At 45.2% G+C, this 16,555-nt stretch overlaps 2 protein-coding genes across 8 annotated transcripts in view; one reads left to right on the top strand and one right to left on the bottom strand.

Annotated features, from left to right (window-relative positions):
- Positions 1-1,436: 1,436 nt before the first annotated feature.
- Positions 1,437-8,119, top strand: LOC140657589 (anterior gradient protein 3-like). The gene is made up of 8 exons (XM_072874862.1): positions 1,437-1,517; positions 2,272-2,428; positions 3,479-3,542; positions 3,923-3,975; positions 5,149-5,225; positions 5,718-5,781; positions 6,519-6,602; positions 7,756-8,119. The coding sequence occupies exons 2-8, from the start codon at positions 2,290-2,292 to the stop codon at positions 7,803-7,805; spliced, it is 531 nt and encodes a 176-aa protein (XP_072730963.1). The 5' UTR covers positions 1,437-1,517; positions 2,272-2,289; the 3' UTR covers positions 7,806-8,119.
- Positions 8,120-11,122: 3,003 nt separating this feature from the next.
- The window catches only part of USP40 (ubiquitin specific peptidase 40), a 39,988-nt gene continuing 34,555 nt past the window's right edge, over positions 11,123-16,555 (bottom strand). For 4 of the 7 annotated variants that reach the window (XM_072874448.1, XM_072874449.1, XM_072874450.1 and 1 more), the window contains 6 exons: positions 16,305-16,423; positions 15,835-15,900; positions 15,382-15,592; positions 15,148-15,243; positions 14,196-14,290; positions 11,123-13,774 (listed from right to left, as the gene is read on the bottom strand). In XM_072874448.1, the coding sequence (XP_072730549.1) occupies positions 13,666-13,774; positions 14,196-14,290; positions 15,148-15,243; positions 15,382-15,592; positions 15,835-15,900; positions 16,305-16,423 (696 nt within the window). In that variant the 3' untranslated portion in view covers positions 11,123-13,665. Of the gene's footprint in view, positions 13,775-14,195; positions 14,291-15,147; positions 15,244-15,381; positions 15,593-15,834; positions 15,901-16,304; positions 16,424-16,555 lie in introns of those variants that run through there. The other 3 variants (XR_012044325.1, XR_012044327.1, XR_012044326.1) reach the window with 3 other exon arrangements.

Here is a 16,555-nt window from a genome sequence, read left to right as displayed (position 1 = left end):
GCAGTACTATTCTGGTTCAAGAAACGTGTGATGTTTGCACATTTCAGCAACTCTCTATCCACTGTAATCCTCAGCCTCGAGCTAGCAATGTGCTGTACGTCACTGGCGGTGCTCCTGAGCTTGCTTTATGACACTCCAGGTCTGGATACTGCCTCTTCACCCTGCAAGTGAACTGGAGATAGAAGAAAACCACTGGTGATGTATGAGAATGTATATATATGACCCTCCACACCTGGGACCCGGTTCACTGGCTCAATGAAAAGGTATGAGGAGGTGAGAACAGTGGGCAAGTCAAAGGAAAGAAGGGGTCTCTCCTTTCCCATGAGCTGTGCTCCCCCCTTCTGCACTCAGGACTCCAAAGAAGAAGGGAGGGCTTCCCTCCCTTCTGTGACCACAGCCATTGCCAGCCCCAAGGTCTAGCTGGGAAACAGCCCAGGGCTGTTGTCCCTCGTCATTCAGGCAACAGAAGCGAGCACTACAGTTGCAAGTCCAAGTCCTGCTGGACCTTAAATACAGGCAAATGCTGTTTCTTCAAAAAGTGCCAAGGAGAGGCGTTGACACGAATGGGTGAGTAACCAAGCACTGGCAACACAGGGGATGCAATATTTCCAACTCTTCTAAAACCCCACTGTGACCTCCTGGGCCCATATAATACACTAAAGCCCACCCTATGGGACACCAGAAGGGGGTCCTCACAAGGAGCCCTTCTCTTACTCAGCTCAACAGAGCAGATAGAAACGAAGACCACAAGATCACTGTGTACAGAAGCAGAGCTAGGATTTCCTAACAGGCCAGTGGTTGGTTCCACAATGGAAATTATGGTCTTTTTCACTTGATACAGCAGAAGCTTTCCAAAGAGCTATCAACCCTCCATGGAAAGTCGGTGTTTAATTTCCTTAGAATTTATGATGGGAGAAGACCATGTCCTTAGGCCGTGACACAAGTCCTGTTTATCCCATAGAGTTATGCCTCTCATCCTTGCATGGCCCTCTCATTACGCTGCTGCGCCCTGTTACTGTGACATGGCTCAGTTCAGACCACGTTGTTTACATTGTGATTTCTTATCTTCTGTAATTTTTTTTTTTCTTACAGAAACGTGCTAAACCTCTTCTAAGTGCTGTGAATTCTGCACCACTCTCGGCGTGAAGGGCGTCAAGAGAGGTGTACGCATCTCCTCTGTATCTCTCAGTTTGACTCTAGGAGACTTCACCGTACCTGGAGACCCACAGTCCACCCCCAAGGAGCTAGGTGTGTCTAGCATAAACTCCGCATGAGTGCTTTCATAAATCAATATACCTTGATTAAAAACGTGCATGTTGCTGGGCTGATTGAAGAAAGCTTTTGTAACGAGGTTGTTCTGCGCCTTGGCGAGAGCAGGATATCCTGGAAGTTCAGCTGACGTCCGTACCCAGCTATTGTGCAAATACAGAGGCATAAAGAGACCTTGCCTTGCCTGGGCCGGAGGGGAGAGGCTGCAGCAAGGACACCCCCATTGAGGCGTCAGCAGGAGCTGCCAGGTGAGAGACCAGTTCCAAGAAAATGGCCCTTTATGGGACTGTCTTGTCTCTGAGGAGGACTGGGCATTCCTTTTCTGCCAGGGTACCTGCTCTTTGTGGCTGGGCTTTTGCTAGATGTGATTGCTGGTTATTACAGCACTGAACTCTACCCAAGTGAGGAGGACTGCCTGGCTAAAACAACTACCATGTGTAGAGATCTCACATGATGAAAGGGGCTGCTGATGGGACAGAGGGCACCTGCTGCCCCGTGGCTATTTCCGTCTGCATTTTCCGTGTCACCCACCAGGCTCTGAGTCCATTCAGGCCTTCAGATAGAGATGACCTGATCTGCATTGCTTCTCTGCCACCTTATCTCCCATCAAACCTAACGGGAGCTCTGGCTGATCCATGCTTGGCTGAAAATATAGACCACTTCATAGTGGATTGAGCAGCTTATCTCTGCATCTCAACGAGTGGTAGGAAACATGCAAACAAATGTGGGAATTCAGCTGCTAGGCAAGCTGCAGAGATAAGTGCAGACAGATACAGCTGGGTTTTCTTGATGAGCTCAAGCAGCGAGACAAACTCTCGGAGTCATTCCAAAGGCTCCCCAAGCTTCTGCTCAAGTGTCAGCCTTGAAGTCAGCCCATTTTTAGCAGGAGATAAATGTTTCATAGGCCTCTCTTTCCTTCACCTGAAGGGTTTTTTTCCTTCACCTGAAGGTTTTGGGTATTTGTCACATTCTGCCTGCCTGAGCTGACCCTTTCTCTCTCAGCTGTTGCCAGCTAGAAGCATGCACGCCTTTCCATTACTGTGTTTCCTCCTTCTCTGCAATGGTGTAATGCTGTCTACGCAGAAAAAGATCCAGAAGCTCCCTGATGAAGAGAAAGAAAGCCCTGCTCAGACACAGACTCTGCAGACTCTCTCTCGAGGTGAGTGAATGGGATGCTTATGGCAGTGCTGAAGCACCTGTATATCCCTCTGTCACAGCGACTAGTGTGCACCACCACACGTACATCCAGGCAGGGAAATGTCTGAGAGCAGCAGCTGGGAGATTCCTCCCCCGCCCCGTGTTCCCGTTCCGAAACAGAAGCCCAAACCTACCTTTCACAGGCGCCATTCCCACCGTGGCCAAGAGCACTAGTGCGTTCAGCAGGGGAGAATTCCTCACGCTCTCTGCTTGAGAACAGGTACAGGTGCTTTGCTCCAAACCCGGGCTGGGGACGGAGCCAAGAGCCAGGCTCTTACGCTGGCTGCTGATCAGCTGCTGGATCAGCTTTGCAGAGCCTGAGCGCAATAGGCAGCCCCACCAGCAGCCCCTACCCCTACAAAGGCACGCTCTGTATGCAGGAGACCATAGTCACGCAGCCAAGCTGCAGCTGGCTCAGCCCCTCTGCTGTCCAGTTTCCTGCCAGCATTGTAGGTCAGGCACGGGCAGCAGGCACATCCTCTTCCTCCCTGGGGTCTCCTTTGGGTGATGCAGGGCACGAGCAGGGTGCTGTAGCCATTGGAAGGGGCTCCAGACTCAGGTCCGAGCTTTGCTCCATCAAGTTCCAGGCACCTCACAACAAAAACACTCCTGCATCCCTACCCTCCCTACCCCCAGCCTGGCGAGCAATCCCTTATCGCAGGAAGCCATACGCAAGCAGCAAGCCTGGTTCGGCTCTTTGGGAGGGTGGACGAGTTCCGGGAGGAATCCTGGGCTCCAGCTTTCGAGTAGCTGGAAATACCTGTCTGGAATCTGAATCCACCACCTGAGCCCTAGCAAGGCTGGGGTTTCACCCCCCTTCCCTAGCAGCCATTTCTTTGCACCTTTCTGCTTGGGGCTCTCCTGGTACCCACAAATACCTTGAGGGTCTGGACACCCTGAGGGAAGGTGCCTAGTTTGTGCCACCCGATTACACGGGTGGCTCCAGCTCCCTGTTCAGCAGAACATCCTCATCCATACTGACCGGAAAATTAACTAAGGGTGCTCTCAACAGGCTGGGGAGATGACATTGAATGGGTGCAGACATATGAAGAAGGTTTAGCGCAATCAAAACACAGGTAATCCTCAATTCTTGCTATGCCAGTTCATATGTTTAACTGCACAGAACAGAGCTATGCTCTAACACAATGCTCAGACTGTGCCTTGTATCGATACAAGTTGTATTTTGCTGCATGGTACAGAGGCTGAACAAGATTTTGGTGAGAGCTCACCTTTTGGGAGATGAGCACATGCCCTTGCAGTGCCTCCAGTGTTGCCTTCTCAGCGATACGCCCCTCTGTACGTGACTGTGTCCACACCTCCCTACTAGCCCCATTGCTATTGCTCCTCACAACGTAAATATATCCCTGGAGCAACTCAGTGCCTTAACTCTTTGCAAGTGCTGTCCGTGAAAGGTCTTGAATTGCCTCCCCACTCCTTTCCTGCAATGTCGTTTCAGCAAGAAGCCACTGATGGTTATTCACCACTTGGAAGAGTGTCCTTACAGCCAAGGTGAGCAAAGCAAACCCTTCGAAACAACCTGGGGGATCCAAATCTGTCAGTGCTCATTCCTCACAAAGCATTTGAGCCCTTGGTGTGAAGCCTTTCCAGCACACACAGGGAAAGGTGGAGAGACAGAGAATCCACTGGGGACCCTTGAGAAGAGCTGGGGAATAAAGCAGGTGTAAAGTTCTTCTAGGCAGTAACGTGCTCTGGGTCAAAGCTTCCATGGCAGAGACACATGGCTACAAAACAAGCAGGTAGACACCAAGCTTTCCTCCTTTATCCTCTTCCCCACCCCGATCTCCTGTCAGTTCTCCTTCCTGCCTACTCCCAAGTCCAGTCCTGGGCCCCAGCAAGCATGGAAATCATCAGCTCACGTGATTAAAGCTTGGGGAAGTTGTATCCCCCCCAGAAAGAAGCCCTGGAAGTACACTGTGTCAAGCCAGCGAGGTTAGGCATCACGCTGCCTCTGTTGCATTGTTTTAAACCATGGCTTTCAAGTTATGGGTATCCTGCAAGCAGGGAGAGTCAGACACCGAGAAAATTATCTTTATAGCCTCGTATTCACCGATTCACAGGGACTGCAACATGCCTGTGGCAGCATATTTTCCTCTGCAGACAAGAACCTTAGAAGTGCAATAGTTTACAGCATTGGAAAGCTCAATCATCTTCTGGTATCTGCCACCATCTGGTTTATACACTTTCTTATGAGGCCTGCTGCCCGGGAGTGTGTCAGCCCACTCACTAGCACTCGATAACCTCCTCGGTTATCGAGAACAAAGTGAGGTTTGTCAGGGAAGTCTGGCCTCACCATTTCTTACGAAACTTCTGTAAGTATTTACTACCCCAAATGCCTGCAGCGTAAATCGTGCAGACAACTCCAGCGCTCTGTAGTGTGGGGCCACAGGTAGCCAAATAAAGCCAAGCCGTATGCATTCATGACCTGTTCTGCCATTGAGAAGGAAATACGTCTGTACACCGGCATTTCAGTTTCTCGAGAACTAAGCATCCTTTGCATTTTACTTTGCAAGAACCAAGTCCTCCAAACTTTGTGTGACGTGCACATCAGAAAGTAGTGCCCGTTGTTTACTGTTGGATTTAGGATCAATATAAGATGATGCAAAACCATGAAAAGCAGTGATGCAGATTTTTTTTCCCACCCAAATAATGCATTTCTCTTAGCTTTAAGGAAAGCATTTGCTTCTAGCCCAGAGATCCAGCAGATGGCTCAGGAGGACTTTATCATGCTCAATCTGGTGGTAAGTCTGAATTTTAAAATCTTAATTGAAATGTTTACCAGACAGTGGAATAAGCCACGTTAAAAGCAGAAATTGATTCACCTCACACAGTTTTGAAGTAGTACTTGAAATTCTCTTTTTTTTCCCACTTCTCTGGGGATGTACAACAGGGTTTGCAAAACACCAGCACAGTTCCTCCTTGGAGAGGGAGCAAGACTTGCCATACGTATACTTACTGGCACAGGAATACCATTTTGTATTCTCCAACAACAGGTCATATTCCGATACAATGAAAAATTACCCACTCATCGGGCTTTCTGAGTTACCTGCCTGGGGTGTCTGTCCTCATCCCCAAGCATCTAGCAGGGGACAACTTGGACAGAACAGGGAAACTGGGTATTTGATCACACCAGAATTGGTAGTTGTTGGTAGACGAGGCAAGCTCAGCTGATTCAGTCCATTTCTGGCGCTCGGACGGTGACCCGTCCCTAAGAGGCTATCTAACTCCGACAGCATTCCAGCAGCGATGACAACATGGCACCCGATGGCCATTACGTCCCTCGGATCCTCTTTGTGGGTGAGTCTCTGGGGTCAGGGGAATAATCAGGGCAGCGGTTTTTCTGTACGATCCCCATTGAATTAATGTTGCTCCAAGTAATAGCTCTTATTCTTTTGGGCACTAAAGCTGTAGGAATAACCCAGACTTTCAAAAGGAACAGCTTCAGCGGAAAAACCCAAATTGGGCCTTATTTCAGAGTACTTGTTTAGCAATCGGAGATTAAATCGGGCATCCAAAACCACCACCATCTTTTTAAAAACAGGACCGTGACAGTCTTATTCCACTAGTGGAAATGAACAGCATGTCACTGCTCTTAACTGCTAACATATATTCTCTAAGAGTTTGGTCCTGCCTGCGGGACACCATGCCACAACATCTGAATACAGCCTTTTACTCCAAGCCTGTCCTCAGATGAATGACAAACACTCTCTCCAAGGGCAGAGCAAAGGCCCATCACCGACCCTGACCAGCAACTCTGCAAAAGGCAAACTTACCATCAAACTGCAGGGTATGAAGGGGACGATGGGCAATAATCTTGAATCACCAGATGAGGCTTGTACGTAGAAGATCTACCCGTGATGGGTTTCACAAGTAGACTTCATTAACGTACAGCTGCTGAGAGCCTGGTGCTTCCAGATGCACCTTTCTGGCCAATCAACACCATTTTAAAAGGCTTTTATCCTCACAAAATTATTCACCATCGCCCCACTTCACAAAGCCGGAGTTGCTAATATCTTGTACTTTTTCCCCTCAAGATCCTTCAATGACAGTTCGAGCTGATCTAACTGGCAAATATGGGAACAGGATGTACACTTACGAACCAGACGATATTTCGACCTGTGAGTGAAATGGGCACTTTTCTGATCCCTTTTTAGCCATCTCAAGTTTATACAAGACAAATGTTGTTAAAGGAAGAGGGTGTAAGAGAATCTTGAGAAATGCTGGATCTATTTCTGCAGTAAGATCTGCTCAAAGCCCCTTATAAGCATGAATTAAGTAAATTTAGTGCAAGCGCCTTCTGGGGAAAAAACATTGCTGAATATTTCTGAAGAACTGGGCAGTAAAGTTGAGTTGTCCTCAGTGTCTGAACCCTGCTGGTGGAATTCCCAAACGCTGTGTAAGTTCGGCCCCAAAACCCCACCGCTTTGGTTCAAGGCATCTGCAGACTTGAGTGCACTGCTGCTCTGCTTCGTAATCCGAACTGCAGAAGTGGTTTCAATACCTCTCGCCCTAGGGGTAACCAGTGTTTAAAAAGACATATTCCGCAAGGACTGGAATTAATTGCTAAGGGTTGGTGTCTCTGCACTCCCTTCTCCTGGCTGCCCACTTTAATAACACTTAGAGAACTGTGTTTTCCTGAGGTCTCAATCCCCAGATCATAGCAAGTTGGGATGAGCCAGATTCAAAAGCTGTGGGTAACAGAACCACCCCCTTCCCACAGACGAGCAGGCTAACAACAATCCTGTGATTTGGGTTCACAGTCCTCTTTTCTAGTTTTTCCACTTCAGCAGCACACAGACTTTTGTCTGACGCTCAGACAAAGCTTCGAACCTCACGAGACGCCTGCAGAATGCAGGAAAGAGCACTTATACCACCTGTGAACTCCATCAGATGAACTCGGGTATTCTAATGGCACGCTGTCCCTGGAGTACCCATTAAAACACAGCGTTATATACGCCTGTGCCACCAACAGGAGTTAATAAAATAGTCCAAGAGAAAAGAAAAAAAAGAAAAAAAGAAACATTCTTCTCCCAAAGCAGCGGCTTAATATTTTCTAGAAGCCTATCGCTAATTCCAGTCAAAACCGGGTGCTGAAGTAAAATAACTAGTCAAAACTACTCATTAAAATTGGAAAAAAAATTTAAAACACCTTTTAAAAGTCTAGCTATCCAGAGTGGCTTTAATTTCTGACCTTAGGCTGTGTAGACGTAGGAATCTTCCTCATCATCTTTAGTATCTTCTTTCTTAGTATCTTCAGTGCTTTCTCCGCAGTGATTGCAAACATGAGACTGGCGAAGCTGCTCCTGCACCCAGAGCTCTGAGCAAGGGCCAGCACCGATCCACACACGCGGACCGAGACAACAGCCCCGGGAGTGCCGAGAGACACAGCACAGCACATGCGTGCCGTCCTTGCGCCTTCCCTCGCAGACCTCTTGCCAAGAAGCCACGGCCACCAGAACTCAGTGCTCCCCATGGTGCATTACATATCCGGGATGAGGCACTGCCCACTCAGCTTTAAGTAGCAGTTTGTCTTAATGACTTTATGATTATCATTAATAGAGAAGAATTTTCTTTGCTAGTGTTTACAAACTCTTCTTTACCCCAACTGGCGTCATTCTAAAAAGGATACTTAAGATTATAAACACATTTTTTAAGTTTGTCTTGTGTGTGCCTAGCTACCTTGTACTTGTTGCAATGATTTTTCCACAGCACAGTTGCTTCTTTTTTCTTTTTTTTTTTTAAGCCAAATCTTTTAGTTTGAAAGCCTTTTATAAAGTATAGTAAGAAGCAAAAGCATGCAACTATAGTCTATATTAAGATAGGTTTTGTATTTTTATTGCTTTGTGAATTGCCATGCTCACTAATGTGCATTTCAGAAAATGGTTTCATTATTACTCGTTAAAACTTTTGCTGTACAATTCAAACAACAAATATAAAGGACCAATCCATTTCCTTTCCAGATTCCCTTTCCTTGTTCTCCGCATTATTTTACATGCATGGCCATAATAAAAAAAATCAATACTCTGCAGAACTGAGCAAGTCCCTCTCATGACAAACCTGGCCGCTAAGCAAGTGCGGTCAGCCACCAGCCGTGCACGCTGAGTCTACGACAGGAAAATCAAGAATTTGTTAAATCACTGCAAGTAAATTCTGACTGAGGAATCTTTAATGGTGCTACACACCACCCCAAAGGAAGATACGCTCCATGTGTACCTTACAGCTGCAGCTCTATTCTTTCTGCAGCAATAATAAGTTTCTTAAGTTAATAACATGTTTATTATTAGACATTTATTAAGGCACAAACAGGTGTTAGCTTAACAGAAACGAGGGTGGCTGTACCTACTTACAATCCAAAACAACCACCAACAGCACAGCCTGTCCCTGTCAGGAGCATCCAATGGGAACAAACCAAACCACGCTAGCTATCAACTACCTTTCTCTTTAGGGGCAAAAGGGCTGGTGAGTGGGAGGGGGCTTAAGCTTCTTTAGGCGTCAAGAACACAGGTATCATTCACAGAAGTCGCCCGGGAGCTGTTCCAGAAGCGCAGGCTGCTGGCAGGGGCTGACAGTCAAAACGTGGCTCTGGCCAGCGATGGCAGCCAGAGGAGACGGGTGCGGCGGCAGAATTACACAGTGGTCTCGCCAGCTTCTGCACGAAGCACGGAAGACGGTGTGTGTTTAGAAGTGTTCAGCGATTCCCTGTGATCACCAGGAAAAAGGGGAATTAAAGAGGAATTTGATGACAAGACCTGCGGCAGATTGAGCCCCCGGAGAAGTTGCAGACGAGGCAAATAAAAGGGCAAATCAAGCGAGGGATCAGCTGTAGGGGAGAAGAGCAACCCTGGGGTTACCCAGCAGACAGGAGGGCTGGTACGAGCTCAGAGCAGAGGCGGGAGCAGTTCGGAAGCCACAGTGATGGGCTGAGCACTGCCACGGGCCGGGGCGCTGGGAGGGGAGCATCCTGGTGGGTACCCGCGTGAGGGAGGCTGCCAGCACAGAGGGGCAGCCGGCTCCTCAGAGCCCAGCCAGCAATGCCTGCCCAGGGCTCGGCTGCTACCCCAGGGTAAACGCACGCAGGAAATTAAATGCAGTTAATCCGTGGAACCAGGACCAGTTACTTAACTCCAGTAAAACGTGTCGGCAATGAAGCAAGCACAACGGCCTAAGGCCAGTTTTGTCTCCTTGTTTCTAAATATGTTTCTCCCCAGTGATTAGCAAGGACATTTTAGCAAAAGGTGGTGTTAAAGCCCTACCGACCACCGTCTGAATACAACCACCAGAATCAAAATCTGTTTGGGCTGCAGTTAAAGTTTATGGGAAAGCTTTGTCATGCAGGAATTTATAGATTTGTTAACCACGAAGCTGATACTCTCTTAGCAAGAAACCCAAGCAAGAAGATCAATGCTCTTACAAGGCACAAACGCCTAGATCAAACAGGAGCAGAAGCAGCGGTATTTGCAAACTCCATTCAATAAACACAGCTGATGGGCCTCCGCTGCCTGGCTGTAATAAAGATCCATGGACAGAGCTGTATCATTATCACGTCCTTCGCATTTATCTGCACACGGAGCTGCGCTGACCAAGGGTCAGCCAGAAAACAGAAAAATAAGAGTTTAGTAGTTAGCTTTCCAGCCACCGACTCGAGGGCTGGGAGCTCACACCCTCTTGGTCTCTCTAAGCTTGCTTGAAACTCAGCTTGGTATTGTTTCCTCCAGATGTGGTGGCCTTGGACACAGCAAGGACTGAAGATTAACTCCTCAATTACAGGCAAGTTTGGCAGAAGTATTGGCAAAATCCCAAGACCGCTGCTAACCACGCTGGAGGGCACCCCTGGCACCCCCTCCCCTCAGCTTCGGGGAAACAGCCAAAGCAGCCAGCGAGTCCCAGAACCACAGAGCTTCTCCCGAGCGCAGCCTGCAGCCTCTGTGCCATCGCTCGCCTGTCCACGCCATCGCTCCTCCTTCCTGGGGTTTGTACCTGCAACACCCTTCAGAACGTGACGGCTCTGTTCAGTGGCCGCTGGGGGAGAATTAAATCGAGCAAGAAGGACGTAAACTTTTTAAATGGGCCGCTTCCTCCTGCTCCGTAATCACTTCAGCAAACCGGAATGAGTTAGGAGGCAAACAAAAAGAAAACCCACCATTTTCTCATAATAAGATTCCCAGAGCTGAACACTTGCTCTTGCACAAGGACTGCACCAGGAGCAGATACAAGAGATGACCATTCCTTCGCAATCCGTGTTTCTTACTCTATGCAGAGCCACAGTCCTCTAGATGATTTATGCTAGTTCCCTTGAAAAATAGACCAGATTAATATATTTGTGCACAAATATGGACTTGAAGTAACGGGCGGTTAATACTAGACCATGCTTTCTGAAAGAGGAAAAACACAAGCTAAAAATCACTTTAACTTGCATCAAAATCCCAGTCCTCCAGCTGAAGCCAGGTCTTTGCACAGTGCAACCCCAGCCGGGTTGGGGAAGCTTCTCGCACAGAGATCTGAATGCTCTCTTAGGAACAGATTTGGAAATTAAAGCTTAACGAAGGTTGTGCCCCGTCCAATGTTAGAAACCAATTCGTGCCATTCCCAATCAATGTATCAGTGAGACATACATAGGCAAATCAAACAGACATACAGAAATGACTTTTTATTTTGTGAAGAACACTTGAAAAATAAAGATGAAAGCTTTTCCAGGCTTTGGAATATAACCATCATAAACTGTGGAATCACAAAGACTCCGTTTTAAAAAGGCGTTCCCTCTCCCCACCCCCATTTTTAATGAACTCTCTCATTGTGGAACGACGTACAATAGTTTTAAGGAAAAAATATGCATTTTGAGCCAACATTAGTAATAATCCAAGATTGGTTCAGTGCAGGCGCTGCTACATTACACTTTAACAAAGGCACATACTAAAATCCCCATGTTAGTACTTGTAATCCGTATTTCAATTTCTCCAAACTTTGTGTTTTCAAGAAGAGATTAAAGTTATTAAAGGTAGGTGGGAAGGCTGAGCTCAGGACAGCTGTCCAGCAAGGAACTGGAGGAATTAAAGTGCCAGCAAAGTGCGTGCAATGCGATGGAACAATCTGCAAACACAAACCTTTCTTGCCTACCTCGGTAATCAGCATGTGCGATCATTTCTGGCTCGCAAGAAGACTTGTTGATATGGAAGACGGCGATGCAAAATAAGATGGGGAAAGCAATTGGCTGCCCTCACCTCAGTGAGAAAAATCTATCCATAAAACCAGGATTTCAAGATTCGAGTAAAGCCTACCTACAACCGAAACAGTGAGAAAATTAAAATACCCCATTCTTGAATGAATCGGCCTAAGAAAGCACAGAAGCACCTGCTGAATTTTAAAGATATGCAAAGAAATAAACACTAATCATATGCTTCAAGGTGCTTTTGACTGTTTTTTGTTCTTTTTTTTTTTCTTTTCTTCTGATAGCTGAGAGCATCAGCTTTTGTCTTGAAGCTGTCTAAAATACCAGAATATTGTTAACCTACAAAAGGTAAATGAGAGATCTTCTCACATTAGCCAAAATTTTAGTAGTCTGCTGTACTGGCATCTTCTTTTACAGTATCTTCTACACGTACACAAAACAGGTTAAACAGTTACAGTAGCCCCCAAAAGTGACTTGTATTTTGTCCTCTCATTACCACAGTTCTAATTAAGTATACTTCAGGCTATGTTCAAAAGTTATTTTTGAACAATTGCTTTGCTCATTTCAGAACAGCTTTCCGGACATCCGTGCAGTTCAACAAGGCTCTGCAGTACGTTTGATAGCAGACTTCACTTGATACGGCAATCCGTTTGCACAGGTTCCCAGCCGTAAAAGGCAAACACATTAAATGCCACCAGCATGTGACTGCTGCACAGAAATGCTTGTGGGTTGTCTTCCACCGTTCCATTTTCACCTTATCATTCAAAACATGTTTAGAATTTGATTACAAACCATTAACTCCATTAAGAGTTTGGCTTAATTTGTCAGTACTAGCTGCGCTCAAAGAAAATTCTGAACCCGACGGGAAATTAAGTTGTGAATAGTCACGTACAGTGGGGGAAACACAGTTTCAGTATTGTAAGCGTTAGAAAAGTTTCGATAAAGATGCTGCAACGTCAGCTTCTGGTAAACCCCAGCCTCAGGGGTAAGAAAAATACGGTCTCGTCAGCTAGTTACACGTGTTCTCAGTCTTGAGATCCAATCTCACAAGCATTCAGTAAACATTTTACTTAAGAACCTTTGATACCAAGTTCAGCTGGTAGTCAGCCGCGTACATCCCCTTCTGTTACGGAGGCTGTAAATCAGCTTTGTGACACCAAGAGAAACTTCTTCTTTTTCTCAAATGCAACAAAGAATATTAGAACAATTGAAAAGATAAGAAATGAGGGAAAGTCCTCTGAATAAGAGTACTGAATATAAATACAAGCCTTTTTCCTGAGTACAATAAAACCCACTTAAGACCAAACATCAGATCTGCCAATTTTTTCTATCAGTTTTGTTTGTTCGTGAAGCTTATGGACAACAACAAAGCCCTAGAAACTTTAAAATATAAGGTTACTGCACTGTTGTTCCATATCACAAAAGGCCTTCAGGTTTTAGAGCTTGACAGATTCTGAACTTGCTCTTTTTTGAGCCCATTTGGTACACTTTGTCCAGACATTTCCACATTTCCTTCATTCCTGAAATCTGACTCGAGCTACTACAGACTTAGGTTATTATATAAAGGGACAAAAGCAAATTCTGGTATCGCTAGTAACTTCAGTGATCAGAGATGGAAAAAAAAAATTCTAAAGAGAGATGATTATGACTGCATTAAAAACCCAGCAAACTCTGTAGTGATGGTGCAAGACATCAGCATCTGACCAAAAAAAAAAGCATTTAGAGTGATTATAAAACAGTCACCAAAAGGTTATACAATATATTAATCAGTTTTCTCATGGATAAAGTGCATTTACTTAGCCTGAGAATAAGTACCACATTGATAAAGGGATGCTAAAGCACTTCCCCAAGAGACATTAGAAGAAAATCAGAGTTATCCTGAATCCTATATCCAGTTTGTCTCGGTGATTCTTGAAGACACTTCGGGAAAGACCCTCTTGCTGGTCCAGTTGAGGTACTCCACTCCCATCGAGTACATTGGTTGTATGGTCTGGTCAGCAAATCATCTCCTGGTGCTATCTGAAAACGCCCACATTGATAGAAAGAGCCACTTCTGGTTTACGGTGCTTAATATGCAGCTTCTCCTCAGAGAAAACATGGTCCTGTAAGCGTTGGGCTTGCCGACTATTACCAAAACAAAAATTAAGATGCCTAGTATTAGTGTTGAGCCTTAGCACCAACAGCAGCATGAACCTGGACTGGAACCCGATTTCCACTTAGTTGTAAGAACAACATTGCAAGCTCACACATACAAACTGTGCAGGGCCAGTGCAGCCAAGGAGTTCATTTTTCATCTCCAGAGGCAGTGACAAACGTTGCGGTGTATTGCAAGACAAAAAAACCTGAGGCTCGGTGTAGGAACATGGCACTTAAAGCCAGGAGTTTGAATTACCTGAGCACTTCCTTCAGGACTACGGGAATTGTGTGCTCTAAGAGCGCCCAGCTAGCAATGTCCCCAGAAATTATCCCGGTATTAAGGTAGTCTGAAAAGTGGCAAAGAACCATTTGCATATTTTAAAGAAAAATAATTGTAAATACTCAATACCTTTTCTTTTTTTCTAATGCAAGCTGCCTTTGTTTCTCTTTTCCAATGTCATCTCTCACTGTGCTGAAGTCCTTAGTGTCATCGAGGAGAAGATTCTGTTGTGAAAAAGGATTTGGCAGACAAAAATTATAAGCTCAAAACATATCCCACATGTTGCTCAGTTTACGCAGTTGATTTTCAGAGCATTTCCTCTAACTAGTTTTACAGCAATTAACTTCAAGTTAACTCAGTGGCAAAGCTTCAAAAAGGCAAAATAATTTTTTAGACTCCTCTGTTTAGTTTTTGTATTTAACAGTGAATTTCCCTTATTCAGAGATTTCTCTCCATAGTCTAAGGCATCAGGATAGGACACCAGACTTTTCACATACTGCTTTAAAACCATACAGCGAGTATGTTCTTTCAGAGGTCTCCTAAATAAGCCTTATTGCTAATTCAGAGCTCAATAGGCTGCTGTGTAATTCTTTTTTAAATTATGAAATAGATCGGTAATAATTCTTTGGAAAATCTAATGGGTTTAAATTTACAATATCATTTTTAAAGGGCACTGCTCTTGGATTTCACTCTGAGCTGGAAAAAAACAGCCAATAAAATTAGGGCAAGAAAAAACCCCGTTTCTTCTGGATAGTGTTCAAGCGTAGAGCAGAAACTGACTGCTTGCACTGGCTGAGAGCTGCACGAGAGCCTCTAAGGTATTGCCCTCTAGTGCCAGTACCGAGATCGAAGGGGAAAAGCATGAATTTTCCATCAGGTTGATAAAGAACAGGAGAAAAAGAAGAAAAAGCACCAGTAGCAAGAAATTTCCTATCCACACAACATACTGTCCAGGTTCACATACCAGTACTTTTATAGAGATGTAGCAGGGTGCAGGAAAACCAGGAAGAAATTCAGATACTGCAAAGGGGACAGTGTCTGAAGAATCCTTGTGCAAACAATTAAAGCCAAGTTAATTTACCTTCACCCCAATGATATCTCCATCTTTCAGGTGGTAAGGCGCCGACTGTAAACTCTCCTGTTTTTTCTTCCGTTTCCTCTTTGAAATTTGCTGTGTCTGAATAAAATCAAAGCAGAAGATTCGTACACGGCAGATTTCAGAAATCTGCTTAAATACGTATGCTCAAGAACTGCAGCACAAACCAACACATACTTCTCTCAAACAACTGTTGGATTCTGTCATTCCAGATCTTACCCAGCTAGAGATTGGCAGCCACTCAAATTTTTCAGGGAAGTATTTGGCTATTTCAATTTTATCTACAGGGAGACAATAGTGAGAAGCCACTCGTTGCCTCAGTGCCCAGGTTGTGCATTCTTTGGAGATATCCCACACCAAATCCATGGAGTCATAGTAGTCCCTCTCCCCTGGTATACCCATCTGGACTCGAAGCAGCAGTTCATGGGGGCTGTCATCAGGAAAAGAAAACAGACCGTTCTCCTGAGTCATGCTTTCAGAAACCAGAATTCCCAGTTTGCACTTCCTCCTGCCCTCCCTTATTTTTGTTTGTGGAAAAAAAAACCTAAGCTCCAAAGTATTCTCGCGTACTGACATCTGTAAACCTGACAGACAGTACTTAAGTTAGAAGCTGCTCAATTAAGCCTCATCTCAAATGCACTGCTGTAAGAAATAAGTATCTTGAGATCTTACCCCAAATGCTCTTCTTTTTGCAAAGGTTCAATGCAGATTTCCACTCTGGCACCCAGCTTATAGTCACTGAAAACAAAACAAAGATTATACACATTTCCAGTCATATATTCTAAGTTCCCGAGTAGAAAAATCACAGTTCTAGTCAAGTAGACCTGTGCTTATCTGGAAAACCAAAGCAAGAGGCTATCAGAACAAAAATGAAAAACTCAGAAAAGTACAAAAATTGCATTTAAAACCACCTAAAATAAAGCTTAGCAGAATAAGCATTGTATGATCTACTTATGCTCACACCTCCCCCTTCCACAGCTCTCGAGTTAAAAAAATGTGCTCGGCAAAAAATTGAAATAACTAGAAATGAGCTTTCTGTTGACATTCGGCTGAGCTGATTTATTTCTCCACCAATCCCTCCCACAATCTAGTCAACAGTCAGTCTGTTGCAACGCTACTTGCGCGTTCAGTAAGAAACCTACTTGAGTTGCTGCTTGTTGTTTCGTAAAAGCTTGCCTGGACGCTTACTGTCCACTGTCCACGCTCTGAGAAAGGAGGGCAGTGGGACAATCTGCTCCTGGCAGCATGGTAAGGTCATAGCCTGAAAAAAGAAACATTGCTTCAATAATTTTAGCAGCCAGTCTCCTTGGAAAAAAAGAAAACCACTTGATTAATTCTCAATGCAATACTGAAGCAATCAGAAATAGGGCAAAGTATTTAGATTTATTCCACA

The sequence above is a fragment of the Ciconia boyciana genome, chromosome 10 (assembly GCF_034638445.1).
Source record: "Ciconia boyciana chromosome 10, ASM3463844v1, whole genome shotgun sequence".
NCBI classification, from domain to species: domain Eukaryota; kingdom Metazoa; phylum Chordata; class Aves; order Ciconiiformes; family Ciconiidae; genus Ciconia; species Ciconia boyciana.
This window is presented reverse-complemented; position numbering and strand designations above follow the sequence as displayed.